Genomic DNA, 25,895 nt, shown 5'->3' with positions numbered 1-25,895 from the left:
ATATTCCAAATTTCATTTTAAATCCAAATTTTCAAATTTTTATCTTCAAATTAAATTAAATTGAGATAAAACTCAAAATTTTTCATAAATTAAAAATTTAGTCATTTTCCAAATTTCATGTTAGATTCAAATTTTTAAGTTTTTATTTCCAAATCAAATTAAATTGGGGACAAAGCTTGAAATCTTCTTGAATTGAAAGCTTGGCTATGAAGGAACTCTTATACAAGAGTACCTCTGAGCGAAAACGGATCTTTCCAAATACATTGTGACAGAATTACCACAATTACATTCAAACATACAGATATACATCATACTGCAAAATTACCAACATGCTTAAAACAATAAACAACAATGAGAAGAGATACATACCAGTTGAAAAACTGTTATCCATAAAAAGTCTCGTCCTCTCCAAGCGAACTGGTGCTCTTGCTCTCGTTGGAATGACCAAGCTATCGTTCACCAACACCATCAGTCGTCTACTCACGAACGGTCTCCAAATGAACAGAACAAAGATGAGGACTACACCACCACTTGGAACCCTCGGTATTCTCAATGTGAGAATCCAAAGAGTGGACTTTGTTGGAATTTGGTGGAGGGGAGGAGAATATGAAGATTATATACAATGACCAAGCAAGTGGGAGAATGGTAGAGTCTATCATATAGACAAAATGCTTGATCGTTTAGAAGGGAGTACACGATCGTATAGGAAATAGGCTGCGATCGTCTATAAAATCTTTTAATAAACACTGACGCTAGACGATCGTTTAGTAAAACGTAGGCGATCGTTTAGAAAGATGCACATGCATGTATGCGATCGTGTAGTAAATTCGAGCTATCGTATAGTCTCTCGGTTTACTACGCGATAGGCAATATACACTTTACTTGAGCGAATTACTTGATCATTTGCAAAATGAAAACGATTTTCATTTTATTCTTCAGTTAAGAAAACTGATTGGAATTTCCCACTAACACACGGTTACGGAGAAACTGAATTGTCAAATTAAAATAATAAATATAGTCATATTATATTCATTAACCTATAGTTTAATATCACATATACACCATAGTGTTTTCTCCTCCACTGGATATAAATCATATTTATATCAAATTTCCTCCAATTAATGTATCTCATACATAAAGTCAATCATATCATATATAATTAACCTGTTCAATCATATCATATATAATCGAACTCCCTCTTGTCAATTTGAACATTACAAACTGACCCAAAAACTAATTCCCAACTTGAATCCATTGAGCTATCGACAACTGACTAAACTCTTTAGTCACGAGATCCACCATCTGTTAACTGTCAGACATTCCACTAAAGACCGACAGCTAAACTCTCCTTACCATAGATATATTTCTATGTCCATCAGATATAACCAATCAACAGTACGATAACCCTTCATAGATGCTTGTAAGTACAACTGGGCCAATTTAACGTTTTGCCTCTGTAGTTACATCTAACTCCTTAAGTACCACTATTCCCTTTAATGAATAATACAACATAGTCCTATTATGTGTGGACGCCTCCCAGGCCATGAGAAGGTGTGTGGCGCCACATCGTTCAAGTCCCGAGATCAGCTCTTAAGGGAGCAATCTATCTACTTACCCCTGCTTCGGGTAAGGAGTGAATTCCATCTTGTGTAGCTGAGTTCCCAGCTCTAAAATCAAACAACCCAAAGTGATAGGTTTAAGTCAGCGACTTGGCCACTCGCACCCATGTAAATCAAAGGACCGCCCTCAAAGACAGAAGTTCTCAACTCATTCAGGATCGAGGTCATGTTACCTATGGTTATCCTAGTTCAGTGAAGTCTCTGTCATGAACGACGTTATATAACGAGAGGTTAACACTTCGTGGTCAGGTCTTATACAAACTCTTTGTATAGGACACTCCTACTCGCACGTCTCCACATGAATGATCAGGATCATACCATCTGTAGCAAGTTACAACACTTGTAACTATTTTACAAAGCGGGCCACATCCGTAGCGTTACCAAGATAAGGTTTCCCTCCTATATCCATATACTACAGACCATTTTTGTTATCACTGACATGATCAACTTGTATGTCACCACATACATGCTTAAGTTACATAATGACAACCAGAGATTTTAGTTTATTGGTTTGTGGTAAAGCAAATAAAACATCCAATGTTCAAAGACAAGTAGTGAAAAAAATATCATATATTATACATCACAAGCATTCGTATAAAACTGGGTTTACAAACTACAGTGGTTTATAAACTATGGGACACGAGAGTTTGAGGCATCATCCCCAACAGGCTATACTTGTCATAAATTCTAATTAAACTTATGTACTAAATTTATGGTTTGATTAAATTGGGAGCATCAAAGTCAAGAACAAATTGCTTGTATCTTGATTCCAGCTTTATCTTTTTCGAGATTCATCCACTCACATCTGTGTACAAATCTCGAAAAGGGGCATTTGTTGAAGAAGAAATTTTGAACCAATAAAAATTTGTCATGTCATTCATCAAATCAATGACGAAATTCCAAAATATTCAATTTATAACCAATTAGGAGTTGACATGTGTCTTGAATTGGAGTTGAAGACGAATTTTGATGACGCCACGTGTTTTCATCACGATCGTTGAATCAAGATTAATCTGACCAGTTTGATATAATTATTTGGTTAAAGTCCAGGTGAGCCCAAAAATGAGTTTAATTTGGCCCAAAAGCCAAAGTAGGTCAAAGTCCAACTAATTGGGTCCAGAGGCCAGACCATGGACCAACCAAGCTCAGACCCGTGAAGTCCATTAGAGAGCTTTATAAATAGAGAAACTCTTTCCATAGCAATTATACCTTCCAGAGAGCCCAAAGATAATTCACCAACAAGCAGAAGACATAATCGAGGGTTAGAGATCGAACCACCAACAAATCCACAAATTAAGTTTCTCCGGAAATCTCGTGCGGACATTGATTAAGAAATACGAAACCATGGAATTTGGGAATTTTGTTAATAATTTAGTTGTCAAAAGAAACAAAAATCAAATGATTACTTAAAGGATCTAAAAAAGTTATTTTAAAAATAATTGTTATGGAATTCAACTAATAATTCACATATTTGTCATGAAAACCATTACACAGGTTTAGCAAGAAGACAAACACGCATTTTAAAGTACACAACTATAAACAAAATAGTTATCAAACATGTTCAAAATCATTATAAAATAAAATCAAAAAATTATTAAACGGGATCCAAATATTATGTCTATTGCATATTTGAGTATTATTTTGGAATTTAAATCACTTATGTCTGATTCAAAATCACTAAAAAAAATATGACTTTAGTCACTCAAATTTTGATTTAATTTTTAATTGTATACTTTTAAAAGCATCAAAATTAATTTTGAATGATAACAACTAAAGGTTTGTTTGATAGAGATTTCAAAAACATAAAGTTGAAAACAAGGGATTCAATTTGTATTTCACGTTTTGAAATATCTGCATATTCAAAAACCAATTTTTGATTTAAACAAATGTTTAAAATGAGTTTAATATTATATATTTATAAATCATAAAACTTGTTGTAGTTACCTATTAATATTTAGTTGATAGTAAACTTTAAATTTATTTATGAATACGATTTATATTAAAGAGAATTATATAATTATTATTTTATAATAACATACAATTTATAGTACTTTATATAATACATTATTTTTTTTTAAATGAATCGAGTTTATAATATGACATAACGTATTTGTAAATGTTTTTTAATCCTTATTTAATATAATTATGAAATCTAGATAAAATAAAAATATACCGATATTATTTTCAAGATTTATACCGTTTAAATCACGTAAATTAAAAATAATTTGAAAAAATAGAATTCGAATGATCTATCAAACATATATTTATAAAATTTAGTTAATCTAAAAGCTTAAAATGAAATCCGCTTCCTCTACCAAACAGATAGTAAGTAATTTTAAAAACGAAAAAAAAGGTAATTATGTTGTTACGCTCCAAATTTTCACAAGCTATGGGTTCAGAAGGCGCATAGTAGTAAAAATGGTCAGGTAGGACAGCAAAATGGCTACATGTCTATCCGCCGCCCTTAGTTATATCCGCCCGCTCTCAACGGATTCTTCGAGGCTTACTTTCTCCAACTGTTCTTCCAAAACCATTTCCCACTCCCTTCTTCAGATCTCTGTTCTTCACATCATCTTCCTCAAATTCCTTCATTCCCCTTTCGATTCTTCCGCCATATCAATCTCGAAATGCAGTCCTCAATCTCCCTTTCAATCTCCTCCTCTTCATTCGCCCCTCTCAGATCAAATTCCCCCACTGATTTCGCTCCCATCAATCTCCGTTTCTGCGGCCTCCGGCGTGAGGCCCTCGGATTTTCATCCTTCAAGCGCTCTCATTCCAACAGACTTCACATCTCCGCTGGCTCTAGCTCCAGGGGGAAAGTCTCTGCTGCTCTCTCCGGCAATGGAAGTCCCTCCAAATTCGACTACGATTTGCTCATTATTGGAGCTGGTGTTGGTGGTCATGGAGCAGCGCTTCATGCTGTTGAGAAGGTCAGTAAAGTAGCTTTGGTTGCTCGTTTCTTTCATTTCTTAAGGAAGCTCTAGTTTAGTTGGTTGTATCAATTCTCGTGCGTATGTTACGTTAACCCAGATCGTTGTTATTCAATTACATTTATCCCTCGTTTGATTGAAAAGGGTTTCCAACCGTAGCTCGACTCTGTTTTTTGTTGCCAGCTCAAACCGTTTCTGCTTGTATCTTCTACTTATGTTTTTGTCGCTTTAATACAGCCCTTGTCATTTTATCACTGTTTAATGACAATATGGTAAATGAATTTTGCCGAAAATTTAAATATTTTGGTAATATTCGTGATATATGACTTCAATCCAGTCTGTCCATTTGATTGGCACTAGTAATGATCGTACATACGAAATGGGTGTAATTCTGTAGAATACTATTCTTGCAGGGTCTGAAAACTGCCATTGTGGAGGGAGATGTGGTGGGTGGAACTTGCGTAAACAGAGGATGTGTTCCTTCTAAAGCTCTTCTGGCTGTAAGTGGTAGGATGCGTGAACTTCAGAATGAACATCACTTGAAGGCTTTGGGTTTGCAGGTACTGAGTTTACCGAATCAGAGATCTTGAACTTGAAGAAGTACATATTAGTTATCTTTTTGAAGGATCATTGCTATTCATATGTGCCTATTTAACAACTGCATTTTCTATCCTTACCGTTGGTCGATTGGAGTCGTTTAACTACTATTAATCTTCTGACTTCTTCCCATTCTTTTTAACTTGTCTATAGGTATCAGCTGCTGGATATGATAGACAAGGAGTGGCTGATCATGCCAATAACCTTGCCTCAAAAATTCGTAATAACTTGACCAACTCAATGAAAGCCCTTGGAGTGGATATATTGACAGGCGTTGGTACAATTTTGGTAAGTTTACTTGTGTGTTCAAGAAGAGAGTTTATTTCCTGGATACCTTTAGATGAATTTGTGGCAATTATTGTTTCTCATGTCATCAGTCAAATTGTAATGTATTGAGACATTAACCCCCTGATCTATTTGATAAAATTGTTGGTTCTTGTCTTCTTGATTCTTGAACTTGATCACTTGATCCATTCCTTGGAATTTTTCATCTTGAATTTTAAACATACTTCCTGAAAATTTTTAGCCATCAAGATTACACCTTCCAATTGATTCCCCCATATAATATAAAGCGATTGATTTTTCCACGGATGTCCATTTCACTAATTTATCTCATGGCATTGGTTGAATTTTTTAGGGCCCTCAAAAGGTGCAGATTGGTTCTTCTGACAAAATAGTTACTGCAAAAGACATAATCATTGCCACTGGTTCTGTCCCTTTTGTTCCCAAGGGCATTGAAGTCGATGGTAAACATTAATCTTCCTCCTTTTCTCGTCCATGATTAGTTTGAAGTGTATCAGTTATTTGAGTTCTTGAAATCTTGGGTACAAAGTCATGGGAAAGACTCAAATTTGAATGAAGTTGTTGACTCTTAACTTTTCAGTCATTGGATCATAATCACACGACTACTTAAAATTACACCAGATAAGGTCAGAGATTTCCAAAAACATTTATGGAAGTGGTAAATATTAATTTCATATCATCATTGGATCTATAATATAAATGTCCATGAAACAAAGTTTTAAATTCAGGGGTATGAAACTGTAGCAAAATGCTAGATTTGTTTTTAAAATTAATAGCGTTGAACTATATTGCAGTCTGACTCAAGTGAGATGATGGAATGTACTCCTTTCTTTCTTTTGTTGAGAAAATAATTTTCTTAATAGTTCTTCTCAGAATTTGGTGGAGTTAGGTAACCCACTTTGCTTTTGAGTTGGCACTCTACCCAGAATTTGGAGAAAGTAGGTGCATTTAGATATAACTTAGAATTGTTGACTTTAACTAATTGTATGAGCACTTTTAAAGATGATTGAAGTATTATATATGTTTGACTTGGATATCAATGCTGTTTGCTGACAGTATTATCCTGCAAGTTAAGATGTTAGAATTTACTACTCATTGAACATAATTCCTCTACAACAAAAGTGAGTAGTGATTAGTGAATAACTCATAAAAAGAAAAAAGAATACCGTAATTAGTGAATGAAAAACCGTAGATGCAGTGGGGATGCATACAACTTTATTCTCATGAGTGAAGTGGATAGTTGTACTTGAAAAATTCATTTTATATTCACCATTACAGCACATGACAAACTTCACATTCTTTGAGTGCCGAGTCATCTCTTTGGACACATGCTTGTAGTGATTAATTTTCAGATAGTCTTCAAATGGGTTTTTATTTTATTTTATTATTTTATTTATTTATTTTTTAAAAAATGTGCAGCTAACTTCCTCTTGTTGAAGTAATATTCACTTAACTACAACCTTTAAACAACTAGAAAGCTTTCTTTTAGGTTTTTTTTTTGGGGTGGGGGTTCTCTCTACTTAGGCTATCCTCTTTCTCTTTTGATTAAATATCTTGTCGTTTCTAAGAAAAGGGATTAATCATTTTTTTTTTAAAAAAAAAAAAAATATTTTGGTTTAATTTTATTTTTCTTAAAGTTTAATTATTTGTAGGGATTGATGCTCAATTAATTGATGGTTTTATACAGGGAAGACTGTTATTACCAGCGACCATGCACTAAAACTGGAATTTGTTCCTGAGTGGATCGCCATTGTTGGAAGTGGCTATATTGGTCTTGAGTTCAGCGATGTGTACACTGCCCTTGGAAGTGAGGTTGGTCTTCCTCTCTACAGATTAAAATGCCTACCCTTAATGTTGTCCAGTATCTTAACTTATTTGTATTTGTTTCTTGATTACATGAGACATGCACAAATCAATAAGAAATGTGAAAACATTGGTTGAAGCCCTTCTAAATCTGTCAGGCTGTTACTATAAGTTTTTGGTTGAATATTTGTTGCTCTATCTTAATTCCCCTACTGTGCTGCGGAAAATATGTCAGTTGAGTTCTTGGATATAAACAATTAATTGGCAACTTAAAATAGTTTCAGGACATTTCTTAAATATTCTAGACGGCAATACACTCCTATTTCAGGTTTGATATATATATATTCTTTGGGGGCGGGGGGGAGGGAGAGGGATCACAAGTATGTTTGGAACTTTTTGATTAGCATTCTGATGAGGCTGTCCTTTTTGTGGTTTATAACTCTATAACATGAGTTTGGACCAAACAATGTTGGATTAAATTTGCTGCATGCATCTTTACCCAACGCTTGTAGAGAAAATGAAGTTTAGAAGTACCCAACGCTTGTAGGGAAAATGAAGTTTAGAAGATAGGAATACGGTTTCTTCAATAAAGATGCTTTAACAAGGCCTAGTGGGCACAGTGGAATTGTTATCTGTAATCTCCATGGCTTCCTCAGCCCTTCTGTAGTTCCATACCAATAATGAAATGCTATTTCATTGATTCTCATTATATTTTAAAGAAAGGCGTAGTGGGCATGAAGAAAGGATCTTTTGGATGTCAAACAAAAATAGAAGGGACTAAAAATTAACAAACTTTTTCTATCAAAGGACAGCCAGGTATTTAAACAAACTTTTTCTGTCAAAGGACAGCCAGGTATTTAAAACAAACTTTTTCTGTCAATGGACAGCCAGGTATTCAAAACAAAACTGATGCAGGGATTTTCTTCAATCTATTATAACCGATAGTGAACCATGTAGGCACGTAACTCTTCATTTATTTTTAAAAGGAATAAGCAGTGACTAGTATGTCTTGTACTACGTAGTTCATCATAATGTTCCTCTTTGCAGGTTACCTTTATTGAAGCACTTGATCAGCTTATGCCTGGATTTGATCCCGAGATTGGAAAATTGGCCCAGAGGGTTCTAATAAATCCACGAAAAATTGATTACCATACTGGAGTATTTGCATCTAAGGTTATGCATAGTTTTGTACTTCAGCAGCTAAAACCTTTTCCCCTCATCTTTTGCATTTTTTTAAATTGGCTTGTGTTTTCTTTGGTATTCTTATATAGATTACTCCAGCAAAGGATGGGAAGCCTGTCACCATAGAGCTTATAGATGCAAAGACTAAGGAACTTAAAGATACTCTAGAGGTAACTCATATTTTTGGTAACTGTCTTTACCGGAAAACTGATGATGCTCAAGTGGGAAAACTGCTTTATATAGTTTTCCCAAATACTCATAGGATCTGGGGATAATCAAGGGTAGATGAGAAAACTAACGTCAACTCTTCAATGCCATCTACATTGCAAGAATAAATGCTGTTATCTGTTGTAAAGGCATTGGTTGCATTGCTGATACTATCTTCAAATATTGAGCCTTTCTTTTGCTTGCAACAGGTAGATGCAGCATTGATTGCAACTGGAAGGGCCCCATTCACCAACGGTCTTGGATTAGAGAATGTATGCCTCCTCAAGCACTAATTTAACATAGACCTTCTTTAGTTGTTCATATATATTTAACAATTTCAAAATCTTTTTTTAAATTTATTTGTAGATCAATGTGGTCACACAACGTGGTTTCGTTCCTGTTGATGAGCGCATGAGAGTGGTAGATGCAAATGGAAAACTGGTATGTAGTACATAGAATTTATTTTGGCTAGCCTTTTATTTTTACCATCATAATCATAGTTTCCATATCCAGATATGCAAACTATAATTATCCTTAGATATTTCATTTATTCAATTTTTTTTAAAAAATCATAGTTTGTACGTAATTTACATGGTAGGTTCCTCACGTGTACTGCATTGGTGATGCGAATGGGAAGATGATGCTTGCTCATGCAGCCAGTGCACAAGGCATTTCGGGTAAGTAGTTGCCAGTCAATTATTATCTGTGCCATAAACCCCAACTAAACAATTAACCATTGAAGCACCAACCTTTTGACAGTGGTTGAACAAGTTACTGGAAGGGATCATGTGCTCAATCATTTAAGCGTCCCTGCAGCTTGTTTCACTCATCCCGAAATTAGTATGGTTGGACTAACTGAGGTAAAAACACATTCAGCATGGGAACTTTTTTTTGTCGATCCGCATTATTGATCGATATTGATTACATTATATTATGTTTGTTCACATCATTAGGTTAACAGTGAGCACTGCATTCTTGCATTTACATCTTATCAAGGCTTTTCCCTATTTGATCATGTGTACTTTCAAGTTTCAATGTCTAATGATCAACTAAATGCATAATTTAATTATTTCAGCCTCAAGCCAGGGAGAAAGCTCAGAAGGAGGGATTTGAAGTAAGTGTTGCCAAGACGAGTTTTAAGGCAAACACAAAGGCCCTTGCAGAAAATGAAGGAGAGGGTCTAGCCAAGGTTATATTTCTGAATCCTACAGACCTTTCTTCAGTAGTATATTGACGATGGTTTCAGTTGGTGATAATTTCATTATTTTCGCCTCATCCAGCTAATATATAGACCCGATAATGGAGAGATACTTGGAGTTCATATTTTTGGATTGCACGCTGCAGATCTTATCCATGAAGCATCGAATGCAATAGCACTAGGAACGCGTATTCAGGTAAATTGCCCCCCTCCCCCACAGCAGAAGAATATATAATCATGGCGGAAGTGGAATGCCTGATGAGGTTAACAGATGCGATTCAATCATATTGATTAAAAAAATGTCATTGCAAAAGTAACCCCTAGAGTATGATGATAGTTGCAATTACACCTCAACTTTCAACTTTAAATTGAGCCATCGAACGTATAAAAATGTTAAAACTGGACTTTCAAAACTTTTACATAATTGTAGCAATTGTATAAGTTTGAGGGTTCAATTTTTATCATATGGGGGTTTAATTTCAACACTTGTAGAAGTTTGAAGCCAAATTTTTATAATGGAAAGTTTGAGGGTGTAATTGCAACTTCCATCAAACTTCAGCAATTCCCCCTGCAATCCCCCACAAAAAAAAAAAAAAGACTAGAGCGACCATTTGAGTTGCATAATCTTCTCCAATCCTGTCTCATATTTGACATCTAATATATTGGTGCAGGACATTAAATTAGCGGTTCACGCACATCCAACCCTGTCTGAGGTGCTTGATGAACTATTTAAATCAGCTAAGGTCAGTTTAATATTTTTGTAGATCAGGCTTGACCTCCAAGACTAGTTGCCATGTCAATGGAATCCAACTCAAAAATACAACAATTTTGTTCATTTCTTGTGTTGGTGCGCTGAAAGTCCATGAATTATACAAGCCCCCTTCACTGAATGAGATTTAATTTCAAACATCAACTAGCTTCTCCTCCCCTAGTTTTTTGGCTAAACATTATTTTATACAAAAAGACATTTTCAACAGGTCGAAGCTCATGTTCCGAGCGCAGTAAGTGAACCGATCGCAGTATAAGCTTCTCCACGCTCAAAGCCTTCTTTTTTGAAGATTTTTGCTTTTGTTAGGGAGTTCCGAGAAACGACATGATTTCTAGATGGAGTGATCAGCAGGAACATCACAATACTGGAAGAAACAACACAGTCTTGAGAGAATTAGCAGATATCGTGCGGTTGGTTTGGTCCAAAATATTTTAGTATTTTTGTCATTCTTATATTATTGATTTAATCCATGCCTTGCAAATGGAACATAAATCTGCAGTTGCTTCCTCTTTTAGATGCTTTTTTGCCTTTAGTTTTGGACAAGTAATTTAAAAATACAAAGCCATATAAGTTATAATTGTAGCTGACAGACATATTTTAGACTTCTGTTTGCCTTTTTTTTTTTTTTTTTTTTTGGGGGGGGGGGGGGGGGGGGGGGGGGGGGTTGTGGGATGGAAAATTAAATCTTATAATAGGCAATGAATATCTTGTTAACTAAACTATGCTTGTTGTGGTGTAATTTTCCATTTTATCCAATCTTCTCTAGGCAAGTTCATGGCTAGAGAAAAATATCTGTTGGATGAGTGTTCAAATTACCTTCCCTTATCATGTAATGCTATCTTCATATCATCCATCGCTAAAAAAATCCATATCATCAAAATTAGTATTTGAAGGATTGAAAACATAATTTATAGTTATTTTAAAAATGACAAAAGTAATTTTAATGATTTAAATCTCACACCAAAAAGCTCGAACTACCAAGTATCAACCATGTAAATTATCATAGGGTTTGAATCACATACCGAAATCCATCACTGGAAATGCCCACAACATTGCTATATGCACCAATAATAAATGTATATGTACTTGAGCACAAAAGCCTCAAGACATATTTCTGGTTAAATTACGACACTGAGTTTAGTCCAACTTTTTTTAAAAAAAATAATTAATAATAAACTTTCAATCTCGTTGATCAATGAATTTTGGAAAAAAATGAAACTAGTATAAATAACTATTTATAATACGTGTATTTGAGGATGTTAGAATCAGCGTGGGAACCAAAATATATAATTTTTAACAAATGTGGATCTAATATTATGACAAGTGTGTGAGCTCATCAAACAAAAAAAAAAGTTGATTCTTATTTATTAATTTAAATATACTTTTATTGTTGTTTAAAATCTATCAATCTAGCTCCATAGTTTATCAATATTTCGACCTACATTTAGAAGCGCAGTTCAGACCAACATGTGATGACATACAGATCACGTTCAACAAGAAAACCAGGCAAGCAGTTGATCCTATAATATGGACTTCTAAAAAATATTATTTGTTTAGCTAACCAACTTTATAAGTTGATATTAAATAACTCAACTTAGTAAACAATACACACTATTTAAATTTACACATTCATGAAAAACTCCATCTCCTCTTTCTCTATTTTGCATATTTAGAAAGAAACTTCATTTTATCAATTTACATCCTAAACACATCCTCCTCACTCAAACATACTAATTTCATACTTCATAACTCAACCATAACCATCTTCAAACACAGAGCATGATCAGATAAAATTTGAAACCAAAAAATTCAAACTTTATTTGATAATCTTTTTTTTACACTACTTCTATCTCCAAATTTTGTTTAAAAATTTGAGCCAAATTTTGATAACTAAAAAAAATAATTTTAAAAAAGATGATTTTATTTCTGAAATTTGACTAAAAATTCAACTATTGTACTTAAGAAAGATGTAGATCATTTGTAAGAAATGTAGATGAAATAGACTTAATTTTCAAAAGCAAAAACAAAAAATCAAATGATTACCAAACGAAAACTTAACAATTAAGCTCTTGAGCACATTATCTCAAAGCTTCTTTCCCTCTTTTCGGGTACAAAAGGCATAAAGAAAAAACTTGATAGCGCAGCCTAACATTGTAATCAAAGAAGCCCAGAAACATTCAATCAAAGTAAATGAATGATACCCCCCAAAAAAAAAAAACAGAAAAAAAAACTTTTGGAGCAAACTTACTATGGAAAAAACATTCCATTACCAAAGTCAGCAAGAATGGTCCTAAAAACCCATTAGAAAGGGGATTCCAAGGAAATTATATAATTCTCTAATAGCCAAAATCCGGGCTACACATCTCTGAAAATATCTTAACAGACAGCTCTAATAGTTCCGTCCAAATGGCAAAATCGAGTCTAACTTAATTGACATAGGAGTGTGCTAGAAACAACTAGCAAGGCTGTGATTCGAATCCTAGCCTAATAATACTTCAAAAAAAGTTCCTTCCAAAACATCTACAAATCAAATTTGCAAAGCTTGTTGCCCAGTAAATCAAGCTCTCATCCCATCATACCATAGAAATCTAATCTAAAGCTACAAGTCAAACGCTTTGCAGCAAAGATGGGCACCATTGCAACCATTGGATCAAATTTTGAGTGTAGTCCGATAACTTGTGTCTATCCGATCCTAAACTTATGTAAAAGATATATTAGACAAAATTAAAAGTTCAATCAACCCAAATAAGCACAAACAACAAACATCAATAACGTGAAGGACTAAAAATTGTAATTAAACCCACCATTTAAACATGCATTTACTGAGTGAAGAGAGCATCAACAGCACAAATTGATTGTGTGTAAAGATGTAACCAATAATTCAAGCCTTAAAAATGCAAATCAGACAATGTATTGTCGTAAAACAGGCCTCAGAAGCAACAGATTCCACATTGAGTCAAAATAGCAATACTACTGAACAAAAATTAGGGCGATAACAAAAGATTCAACATAAGAAAAACTTATAATATAAAAACCCTAGACTTGGCGACTACATAGCGTTCTAGTTTACTCTTCCTCAGAAGCATTTTCCCCACTTTTGTTATTGTGTTTCTTGGCGTACCTCTGGTTCCTAAGGAACTTCGGATCCATCTATACACAAATCGAAAAGTCGAATTAAAACTATTTCAAAAACAAAAACAATGAATTGAACAAGAGCAGAAGTGATTGTAGGAGTAAATCACATACCCCTTTAGTGGAAGTGTGGCGGTGCTTCCTTGGTTTCTTGATACCGTTCTTATGTGCTTTGCGTGACTGATTGTGCGCTGTGTGATTCTTCGACTTCGCCATCTCTGAACGTGAAAGCACAAAAGATAGAGTGAAATCCGATCTCTGTCGTAGAAGAAATCGATAGGAAGACGAAGAGAGGGATTTGAAGGAAGCTAGGGTTTCTGATGACCTAATTTAATGTAATGGGCAGCTCAATTTGGGCTTTCATTTTGATTTTAATGGGCTTTGTTTTTTGGGCCCATAATTCATTCCAGAGAATTTTAATGGGGAATATGGAATAATTAACCATAATTACACTATCATTTGGAAAAACAACAAAATGCAAGATCCTTTTAGAAAAATACATGAATATCATATGGATCCAATTTTCTGAAATTCTAAAACGTCCTTATCGTCCTTTTTAATTGTCGTGTAATTAATTCAACATCTTTATTAATGAGAATATAATTAATTGCTCAATTATATATTCCGATAGACTTTCAAGTCAACTAAGATCATTATTTAAATTGGATAATTTGTCATAAACCTCGTGATTTAGTATTTTTTTAAAAAATTTTTAAATAAGATTTAATAGTTGTTTTAAATTTTTGAATCTTGTAAATCAACTCATTTTCAAATCTTGTTTTGAAATTTAAAATATTATATTATATTAATTATTCTAACCGAGATTTGTTATTTTTATATACTCTCTATTAATCTTAATCAAGATTCATGGGGTTTTAAATTATTTTGAATGTTATATTTATCATCCATTTGTTTCAATCATCAAATATTAAAATACAACACGTAACCCTAGCTTTCTTCATTGCTTTCTTGGTATGGCTGTTCAACGACTAAGAGTTTTGTTCAATGGTAAATGGGATAAAAATAACCATTCATGACTTCCGATTCATTGAAGTTTCGGTTGTTTCAAACACCTTTTTCAATTTTCATCCTTTTTTTTACTGATTTTATTTTTTGTTCTCAATAAAGGACAAATCTATTTTGGAGGCTTGACTTAATCGACCAAATCCACTGGTGCATATGAAAGACTCGAGTTAATCAACCATCGTCCAATAGTTCAAGTAGCAAAGTCTTCTTTCTAAGGTGATTCCTATTGAACCACTATGAAAAGGTAGGTCAAGCATATAGACGGTGTCGGTATTAACCAGTTTGAAATATTGTTAGTTTCTCGTTCATGACATCAACATCACATCATAATTGGTTAGTAATTTCAGTCGACAATTTCTAATTGGGATTTTCATACTCCAACGTAACTCAATTTCTTTCTTCATGAATACAATTATTTAGATAAAGTTTTTATTAGTCCAACTCTCACTTTCTCAAAGGATATTTTGGGTCTGGAATATTGTTACACAATTTTGGGTAAGTTCAAAAGCGACTTAGATTGTCTGGTTAATCGATTTTCAATTGTAGTGTTATTTGTTTTTAAGTTTAGTATATTTGTTGAGCGTATTTTGGAGACTAATTACAGGGTATTTGTATTTGTAGCTCATGTAAATATCTCATCGAAGTATCCCAAAAAACTTTCAAAAGACCTTTTATAATTATAAAACCCTCATATGTATTAGTGTAACTAATTTTTTTCTTCTTTTATCACACATCTTTATTTTTTTCTAAAATATTTCTCCTGTTTTAAATCATCAAATCATTTTTTTTTTTCAAATATCAAACCTGAACCAATTTGTTTTCAAGTATCATTTTATTTATTTGTTTTGATTTTTTAAAATATTTTTTCAACTTATTTTATGTTTTTGCATTTTGATTGTTTAATTAATTTGAATATTTTATACAATCAAATATCAAATTTTTGAATTGGTTTGAAAAATTTAGAGCGAAGAGTGAAGACAAACTTATCGCATTTGAAGTAGTAGGCGGAGGAAATTTGGTTGCGATGATATATTCAAAGAAAATTATTCTATTCACGACACCATTACTATGAATTGAGGTTGGCGATGGAGCTTGTGTTGGAGGAGTTGAGATAAAAGAAGATGGAACTGAAGTGATCACTAGTGGCTCCAAAGGAGCAATATATAAAATTGGTGGAGAAGGAGCACAAGTCGAAGTTGATGGTGAAGTATTGGTGGAAGGAGAGGGAGCCACACTTGACGGAGTAAGAGATGAAGACAAAATTCAAGTCGGAGGTGTTGCCATTATTGTTGGAGAAGTCGATTTCGAAGAGAAAAATGACGACAACTTGATTGGAGAAGAGGTCAGTGTGGTGTTCAGAACATGACAAACTGATAATCTCTAGATATTTGGTTTAATTATAGTGTAATTATGAATATTTCTTAATAAGTCAATTGCAATCTCGCTTGTATGGCTCGAGTAGTTTAGACTTTTATAAATTTGTTTATTTCTTATTTTTTATTCATTTTGTCATTTTTACAAATGAAATGTTGATTTGTTGTTTTTATAAATGAAAAGTTAAAATCTGTCATTCATCCCTTATCCTAAGGGATGACTATCTTATCCACACCCTATTTCTCAAAAATAGTCAAATGAAAACAACAACAATAATATATAATAATTTTGATTCACCATCCTTCGACCCCGCCCATTTTCTTCATTATTATTTTCTTTACAAAATTATAAACACATATACACGCACGACATATGTAAATGTTCCGATCATTTTTAAACTCTTATGAGTGAATAATTAAATAACCTAAAACGAAATTTGATTTAATTTGAGAGTTTTAATTACGCTTTATATTAAGGGTGAGGCTCGAAGAAGCCAAAATCCCTCCGAGAATCCTCCAAGATCCTTCTTTATGAGATCCTTTCAAGTAGCGACTATTATCTTGCTCCTCTTGTATAATCTCTTCCAGAAAAATGGAATCAGATGACTTAATAAAAGATTGGAAGAAACTAAAACTCACAGAAATCGAAGAAAATTGAATGAAGTACATTCCGATTATCTATCACAAAATATAATGAACAAGTCGGACTTCTGCCTAATTGGAAAAATTCTATCTAAAAGACAAACTATGTGCTAAGAAATGCCACGGCAAGCGCCTGAAAGACAAAAATAACCTTCCCAATTCAAAGAAAGTGGCTGAATTTTAGTCCTGCCTTTCAATAAGAAGTTACTTTGTTGGAATGCTCAAGGATTGGGCAATCCTAAAACATTCCGACGATCGAGAGAATTCACTCGCTCTCATGCCCCTAACATTCTATTCTTATATGAGACTAAATGTGGTAAAGATATTACCAATAAAATTCGAATTCAAAATGAATTTCCTTGCTTCACAGTAAACAGTGAATGATTCAAAGGAGGACTATGTTTATTATGGAAACAAGAAGTAGTTTCCAACATCATATCATATTCGCTACACCATATTGACTCTAATCTATGTTGGAAAGGAAAAAAATTGGAGATTCATTGGATTATGTGGATTCTCAGAAACAAAAAAAAAAAAGAAAAAAAGAAAAAAGAAAAAATTCACATGGGAATTAATTAGAAGACTACATGACAACGATGAATCACCCTGGTTAGTTGGAGATGACCTAAATGAAATTTTATAGAATTACAAAAAAGAGGGTGGACCTCATAGGCTTGAAAATTTTGGGACTTGTATTGATGATTGTAGCCTTAGAGATATGAATTTCTCAGGAAATATATTTACTTGGACTAGTGTAAGAAGAACAACGAGAATTTGGGAGAGATTAGACAGATATCTACTTAATGAATCTTTTGATGAATTATTCCCAAATTCAAAGATTTATAACTTGGATGGGGCAGACTCTGATCATAAGCCCATATTATGTGATACACTGGATAGTCAATCTAAAAGAAAATGTTTCCACCAAAGACCTTTCACATTTGAAGAGTATTGGAACTCACATGAGAAATGCAAGAAGATCATAGAATCCTCTTGTATTGGAACTCCTCGAAATAACCAACTCACTCAAAATTTAAACATCTGCTCAAAATCTCTATCTCACTAGGGAAAGAAATTACTCAATCAAAGGGGAAATAAAGATAATATTTGCAAAAATAATCTGAGAATTGAATATGGAAAATATCCTCAATTGATTTTAAAAAAATCATGGCATTGAATTTGAATTAGATCACCTATTAGAGCAAGAAGAAATATACCGAAAACAGAGATCAAGAGAGGAATGACTAAAATAGAGAGACCAAAATAAATCCTCCATAGAAAAGCCTTCATAAAGGGGGAAAAAAAGAACGAGATTTTGAGTGTCAAAGACAGAAATGGGAATTGGATTGAAGACCAAACAAAAATTGAAGAAACATTTATTTTATATTTTCATGATATTTTCACTTTAATAAATCCTTATGATGAAGTTATGAATGTTGTTTTGGATTTAATTCCTACCAAAACTATTAATGAAATTAACTCATCTCTTCTTACTCCTTTTACGCAATCTGAAATCAAGGAATAAAATAAACAGATGTTCCCTACAAAAGCTTCCTGATGGCTATACTACTATTTTCTTTCAAAACTATTGGGGCATAATTGGCAAAAGCACAATACTTAAATGTCTTGAATGTTGGGGTTGATACCTTAAATCTCGTAAGTCATGTAGTTTGTAATTGTAATATACAAATAATTTTATTTATTTAATAAAATATGAGATATTTTATTCGATATTTAGTAGCATTAGCCCAAAAACCAATAAACTAACATAAAAGGTTATCATATGTAGCTTTAACATGTATGAAGAAAAGTTTTTCAAGGGTACGCTTTCTTGAAACCTAACCCTATTTTTTTCCTTCTCAAGCATGTTGTAAATTTTATGAATTAATGCATCATTATATTTTGGTTCTATAAAATTCTTGATTACGTGAAACATAAAAAATTGGCCCGATCCCCGCTTCCGCTTCGAAACTTCATAATTTCTTTATTGAAGTCTTGAATGATGGTACGAGAGTTTACTCAATTAATTCTACTCATATTATTTTAGTTCCTAAAATTTCTAACCCTTATACTGTTGGAAACTATAGACCAATCAGTTTTTGTAATGTCATCTATAAAATAATCACAAAAACAATTTCTAATAGATTCAAACCTCTACTAAACTCTCTTAATCTTTTTTACACAGGTTGCATCTGTACCAGGAAGAGAAATAACCGACAACATTATTCTTGGCCCCGAATGTTTACGCTTCTTAAATAAAAGGGAGAAAAGAGTAAATGGTCTTGTTGCAATCAAACTGGACCTAAGTAAAGTATATGACAGGGTTGAATGAAATTTTTTTCCAAGGAGACCCACTATCTCCCTACTTATTCTTATTTATTACTGAAGGTCTCTCACATCTCATCCACAATGCGATTTCAAGAAATATTCTTTTTGGAATTCAACTCTCACAATCTTGCCCCACCATCTCACATATTCTTTTCACGGACGACGACATTATTTTTTGTAGAGCAGCTGAGGAATATCTACTAATCAAACAAATCCTAATCACTTTTGAATTAGCTTATGGAGAAAAAAGTTAACTATGATAAATCAATATATTATTCTCAACAAACATAAAAAAGGACAGAGCTAAAATCCTATAAGATATCATTGGGATCTCCAATGTAGATGACTTGGGTCCTTACCTAGGCATTCCTTCATCACTCTCAAGAAGCAGATCTAGAGACTTCATTTATATTCAAGAGAAAGTGTGGAAAACAGTACAGGGTTGGAAAAGTTCTTTTTTCTCAGGGGCGGGAAAGAAAATCTTAATGAAAAGCATAGACCAAGCCATGAGCTTATTTAGACTCCCAAAGGAATTTTGTAAAAATATCACAAGACCTTTTTTGAGATTCTGGTGGAATTCTCAAGTTAACAAAAAGAAAATACATTGGATGAGCTGGAAAATAATGTGTCTACCAAAAATTCTAGGTTGTCTGAATTTCAAAGATCTAGAAGGTCTTAATCAAGCCCTACTTGCTAAACAAGTATGGAAAAATTTGATGAATCTAGATAATCAAGTTTCAATAACCCTGGAGAGTCTCTATTTTCCAAACTCTTTAATTACCAAGGCTCTTCCTAGTAAAGAATCCTCATAAATTTTGGAAAAGCCTTTGTTGGGGAGAAAACTTATTATTAAAAGGTCTACGATACAGAGTTAATAATGGATCAACTATCAATATTTTTGTTGATTATTGGATTCCATGTCCAAGCACTTTCAAACCTATTTGCTTTAACCACATACTTACAAACTACAGAGTTTCTGATTTTATCCATCCAAATGGAACATGAAATGTTGACCTATTAGATGAGTTCTTATGCGAAAATATCAAATGCATAAAAAATATTCTGATAAACAACAAAATCCAAGACAGAATTGTTGGGGTTGATGCCCTAAAGTCTCGTGTCCTGTAGTTTGTAAACAGTATATACAAACACCTGTGATTGTTAATATATGATATTTACTTCACTTCTTGTTGTTTTGCTCGGTTATTTGTTTTATTTGCTTTACCACAAACTAATAAACATAAAATCCCTGATTATCTGTATGTGACTCAAGCATGTATGTGGTGACATACAAGTAGATCATGTCTTGAGTGATAACCAAAATGGTCTGTAGTATATGGATATAGGAGGGAAACCTTATCCTGGTAATGCTATGATGCGACCTGCTCTGTGGAATGGTCACAAGTGTTGTGACTTGCCACATATGGTCTGATCCTGATCATTTGTGTTGGGGACATGCAAGCGGGGGCGTTCTATACAAGAGTTTGTATAAGACCTGACCACGAAGTGTAAATATCTCGTTATATAATACCGTTCATGACAAAGGCTTCACTTCACTAGGATGACCATAGGTAACATGACCTAAATCCTGAGTGAGTTGGAAACTCTGCCATTGAGGGCAGTCTTTTAATTTGTATGAGTGCGAGTAGCCAGGTCACCGATTCAAACATATGATTTTGGGGATTCGTCTGATTTGGGAGTGGGAACTCAGCTACACAAGATGGAATTCACTCTTTCCGCGAGGCAGAGATAAGTAGATAGATGACTCCCTTAAGGGCTGATTCCGGGGCCTGAACGATGTGGCGCCAACACATTCTCTCTGGCCCGAAGATGTTCACACATAGTTGGACTATGTTGTATTGTTCATTAGAGGAATCAGTGGTACTTAAGAAGCAAGATGTTACTACAGGGGTAAAACGGTAAATTGGCCAAGCTGTACTTACGAGCATCTGTGAAGGGTCATCGTACTCATGATTGGTTATATCCGATGAACACAGAAATATATCTATGGTAAGAAGAGTTCAGCTGTTAGTCTTTAATGGAATCACTGTCAGTTAACGGATGGTGGATCTCGTGGCTAAAGAGTTTAGTCAACTATTCACGTACCATTGGAGCTTCGAGCCACAGGTCCATTAGGTCACCTGGGTAGCTTGGATAAAGTCGAGAACTAGTGTTTGGGTTAATTTGAAATGTTCAAATTGACAAGATGAAGTTTAATTATATATGATATAATTAGACTAGTTAATTATATATGATATAATTGGCTAAATGTATGAGATACATTTTTTTGGAGAATTAGATATAAATATGATTATATATCAAGAAGAGGAGAAAATACTATAGTAGATATATGTATTATTAGGATTAAATATAATATGATTATATTTATTAATTAAATTAATTGATTAATTATTTGATAATTAACCGATTGATCCACGTTCGGACGTGGGAAGTGGGGTTGCAAAGGTTATGGTAACCAGTGGGTTAAAGTAATGAAAATCATTTTTATTATTATTCAATCGTGCATTCATCGCCCACGCCCAAAAAGAATATGTGAAAGAGAGATCGCGAAAGCCTATACGATAGAAGCTCGTTCGTCTAAACGATCATCTAATTCACGCGTTCTCTAAACGATCGTATGCATCTTTCTTAAACGATCATTTAGTTTTTCCTAAATGATCGTGTAACTCTACTATATGATAAGCATTTCCGCTATACGATAGTAGAGTTCATCTGCCACTTGCTTATCGTCTACATGACGTATTCTCCTCCATCCTCTACCAAACTCACCAGAGTCCACTCTTTGGGTTTTTTATGTCGAGGATACTCGAGTTTCTCTTATGTTGGTGTTGTCCTCGTGACATTGTTCGTGTACGCTCGGATTGTGTTGTTGCAGTCGACTTACTTGTCGAGTGCTGGTAGATCGGTGGGAGGTTTTCCGCTGCTTTGGTTCAGTCGTTCGAAGAGTATCTTCATCTGGTATGAACCCTTTCCTTGTGTTTTATTGTATTCAGAGCATGCCGATAATAAGTTTTATATGTATAAGTGTTTGTAAGGAATGTATATCGTTTATGTTTTGGTCACTTTGAAATCGGACCGATCTAAGCCCACTCATGGAACTCTTGGTATGAGATCCTTCAATTGGTATTAGAGCTAGGTTACTGATACTCCGATTTCATTTGTTGTAACGAAATAACGAAATAACGTATACATTTATGGTGGGTGCATTTCTACGCTGTTTTAAGTATTAATACTGTTGTGGATGTTCCGGATTAATGGATGTTATATTTGGTTAAAAGCATGAAGTAAATTGAAAAAAAAAAAAAAAGAAGTCGTAGCTCGGGATAAGATGCCTCGGTTTGTTTAATTCCTTTTACATTTGTGGTTGTTTATAAAGGCCCCTGCATTTTTGGGCATAAATAATCGTAATCGAGTCTGTATTCAAAGTGTTTGGAGTCTTGAGTCATTCATCGAAGTTCTGGGCAAAGGTTGCGGCTCTTCGAGGAAGGAGATGATCTAGGGTTGATCGCATCGTGCAGAAAAGGTTCTATGCGATCGCTGTCCATCGCATCGTGAAGATGAAGGACTATACGATCGTGGTTGAACGCATTGGTTGAACGATGGAGTATGGGATCAAGAGTTGGTCGTATCGGGTTGACAATAAGGCATGCGATCGCTGAGTATCGTTTAATGTGCTCGCGAGCTAGATGATCGTTTAGGTCAGCAAGCTTCATCGCTTAGTAACTGACTAAACGATCGCTTAGCATCGCAAGGTAAATCGTTTACCAAGTTGCATGCATCAGTTAAACGATTAGACGCTCGCGTATCGTTTAAAGTGCACTAGATAATCGTTTAGGTCAGCAAGCTTCATCGCTTAATACTTGATTAAACGATCGCTTAGTAACTAAAGGTAAATCGTTTACCTGTCGTCACGCTACACGATCAGTCATCGTCTACGCGATCGTTTGCTAAAGTTCCTATCGTCTAGTGTGCGATGAACGATCATCTACCTACAGAAGTTTCCTACACGATGAAGACCTCCTAGCTGTTCAAGACCTGGTTCTCCTGTGAACCGGTTTGCTCGATGAAAAATGTAATAGATAGGGTTTTTCATTCCGATTTTTTGGTTTAAAGGCTCATCCCGGTCCATTAATCTATTTGTTTAATACATGTGATGTATGTTTTATATGTCATATGGTATACACATATAGTAAATCCCACCTTAGGTTATGCATTGATCATGCTTCATCTCTTTATTGTAATTGTTATAATTTAGAGAAGCATGATTTTAATTATATAAGAGCATGCTCATGCATCATATAATATAAAAGTTATATTAATGCATACATAAAAAGCATTGACATGCATCATCTTTATATTATAATTGTTATAGTATAAGGGTGAATGATAGCATGTTTGCTTGGTTATTACGCGTTATATAAAAGTTATATAGTAATGACCGGACTTTGCATGAAGCATGACACATAGGTTATTCTATAATTGTTATAAACACCTCGTTATGCGCAATATTTTTTAGTTGTTTCTTTTTAAGAGTTAAAGAGAAATTAAAACTAAAAGAAATAAGAAAGGCATGCATGCTAACTTAGGTTTAATTCATGTTTTAAAATGTTTAAAACTTGGATCACATAGATCTAAGATCACGGTTCTAAGATGATTAGCAACCCTAAGGCTTTAATCTTTTAATCAGTTTAATAGGATTAAATTGGCTAATAAAAGGTTAAAGTGTAGCAAATTTATCTATAAGGGACCTTTTGTCTAAGGCGGGTTCTGTCTAGGCTGGGATATTTAAGTTGACGGAAACGTAACACCCCTACCTGGGAACTTACCTGGAAAGGTGAATTAGATAGATTTGATGCATGCATGCAAGTTAAGGACAGTCCATTAAAGTGTTTAAATGTGACTACTTGAACTTGTTTATATTTCATAAACAAACGTTGTTTATGAGTAGGCTTTAAAAAGACCACTTAGACTAAAATCAGTAGCCGGATTGTCTAGGTTAATGAATCCCTAGGTAGAACATTCAGTGGGAGGTACTTGGGGCATAAGATGTTTCACTTAAACCTTTCATTTTTCTCCTAAAGTCCACACCATGATATCTATCCTCGGCCTCGCGGCACCTTTGGCGTGTCCCCCCAACGGATGGTGTTTAGGTAGGTCAATATCAAGGTGGATAGAGAGAATGTTCATATTAAGTGGGAGCGGGAAGTTCGACATCATATCCATCGATCTCCCTCATTAGGTTGAATAAAGTTACTGCGCATCGCCTCGAGGCACCCTGGGAGTGTCCCCCTAAAGGATGGTAGTTTTGCACATTTCTTTATTTGATCTCCTGTAAGAGGATAAGGTAATTTAGTCTCTTGTCTTAATCTGTCTTTTCCCTACGGTAAGCGCATTAGGGCGGGATTCTGGCACCGAAAACGAGGGGTTACACTTACACGGAATAGTTAAAGGTTAACGATTCTGGACCAAAAAATGGTGGTTGTTAGGTTCAATTCCAAGAGTTGGTTCTACCTAATGGTTGAAAATGTCTCATCCCAGTGAAGAGGCAACTGATCACAACACTGGTGGTGTTTGTCCTGACTCACTGGGCATCATTGCAAAATTGAAGTCAATAACTTAGGGTACTTGAAACTGTTTTGTAAAACTAATTGGTTTAAAAGTGGTTTAGCAAAAACTAATCAAGATTTGTTTGTATTTTTAGCAACTTCTCAAATGTCTACAGCCACCTTACCGTTGTTAAGCGCCGAAATATTAACTGGCGACAATTTTTCAACATGGAAACATATTATCACGACGATCCTAATCATCGAGGATCTCATGTTCACTCTCACGGAGGCTTGTCCTCCTATTCCAGCTTTAAATGCCGCTCGAAATGTTCAGGAGGCATACGAGTGATGGACAAGGGTGAATGAGAAGGTCCGAGCCTATATCGTGGCAAGTCTTTTTGACGTCTTGGTCAAGAAGAATAAGCTTATGGTCTCAGCCCGTGAGATTATGGAGTCCCTGCGGGGGATGTTTAGACAACCATATTAACAGCTTATGCATGAGGCTCTTAAATACATTTTCACCTCCAAAATGCAAGAAGGCACCTCTGTTCGTGAACATGTGCTAAACATGATGGTCCACTTCAATGGGCGGAGTTGAATGGGTCTACCATCGATGATTGCAGCCAGGTTAACATAATCCTGCATTCTTTGCCGGAGAGCTTCCTGCACTTTGTTAGCAATGTGATTCTTAATAAAGTGAAATATAACTTTACAACTCCCCTCAACGAGTTGCAGACATACTAATATTTACTGAAAAGTAAGAAGAGGCAGAAGGGTAAGGCAAATGTTGCTTCATCCTCAACTATGTTCCATATAGATTTGACCTCAGGTCTTCATCTTATACTTCTAACTCTGTAAAGGGGAAGAAGAAGAAGGGTGGTAAGGAAAAAGGGAAGGCACCTGCTAACCCACTGCCTGTTGCCCCGAGGAGGCATCCACCAATTACTAAGGGAAAGTGTTTCCATTGCAACCAAGATGGACATTGGAAGAGGAACTGTCCTCGGTATCTGAAGGAGAAGAAAGCATCCAAGGCGGATAAAGGTAAATGTGCTTTACTTGTGCTCGAAACTTGTTTAGTGGAGAATGATGATTCAGCCTGAATAATTGATTTAGGCGCCATTAATCATGTTTGTTCTTCTTTTCAGGGGATTAGATCTTGGCAACAGCTGGAGGCTGGTGAGATGACAATGCGAGTAGGCACCAGGCATGTCGTCTCAGC

The 25,895-nt window shown here is 34.6% G+C and overlaps 2 protein-coding genes across 2 annotated transcripts; one reads left to right on the top strand and one right to left on the bottom strand.

The window, feature by feature from the left end:
* The first annotated feature begins 4,048 nt into the window (after positions 1–4,048).
* On the top strand, positions 4,049–11,214 carry LOC120068470 (dihydrolipoyl dehydrogenase 2, chloroplastic-like). The gene is made up of 15 exons (XM_039020256.1): positions 4,049–4,549; positions 4,963–5,109; positions 5,300–5,434; positions 5,784–5,892; positions 7,137–7,261; positions 8,300–8,425; positions 8,524–8,604; positions 8,851–8,913; positions 9,008–9,082; positions 9,240–9,318; positions 9,401–9,501; positions 9,717–9,830; positions 9,922–10,035; positions 10,511–10,582; positions 10,817–11,214. The coding sequence occupies exons 1-15, from the start codon at positions 4,247–4,249 to the stop codon at positions 10,862–10,864; spliced, it is 1,692 nt and encodes a 563-aa protein (XP_038876184.1). The 5' UTR covers positions 4,049–4,246; the 3' UTR covers positions 10,865–11,214.
* Positions 11,215–13,435: 2,221 nt separating this feature from the next.
* Positions 13,436–14,050, bottom strand: LOC120067766 (60S ribosomal protein L29-1). Its single transcript, XM_039019342.1, has 2 exons — positions 13,855–14,050; positions 13,436–13,758 (listed from the first exon to the last, which is right to left on the bottom strand). Exons 1-2 carry the CDS (start codon positions 13,954–13,956, stop codon positions 13,675–13,677), a joined length of 186 nt encoding a protein of 61 aa, XP_038875270.1. The 5' UTR covers positions 13,957–14,050; the 3' UTR covers positions 13,436–13,674.
* Positions 14,051–25,895: the final 11,845 nt, after the last annotated feature.

This window comes from Benincasa hispida, chromosome 12, assembly GCF_009727055.1.
Source record: "Benincasa hispida cultivar B227 chromosome 12, ASM972705v1, whole genome shotgun sequence".
Lineage (NCBI taxonomy): Eukaryota > Viridiplantae > Streptophyta > Magnoliopsida > Cucurbitales > Cucurbitaceae > Benincasa > Benincasa hispida.
Note: the sequence above shows the minus strand (reverse complement) of the source record. Positions and strands in the feature narration are given on the sequence as shown.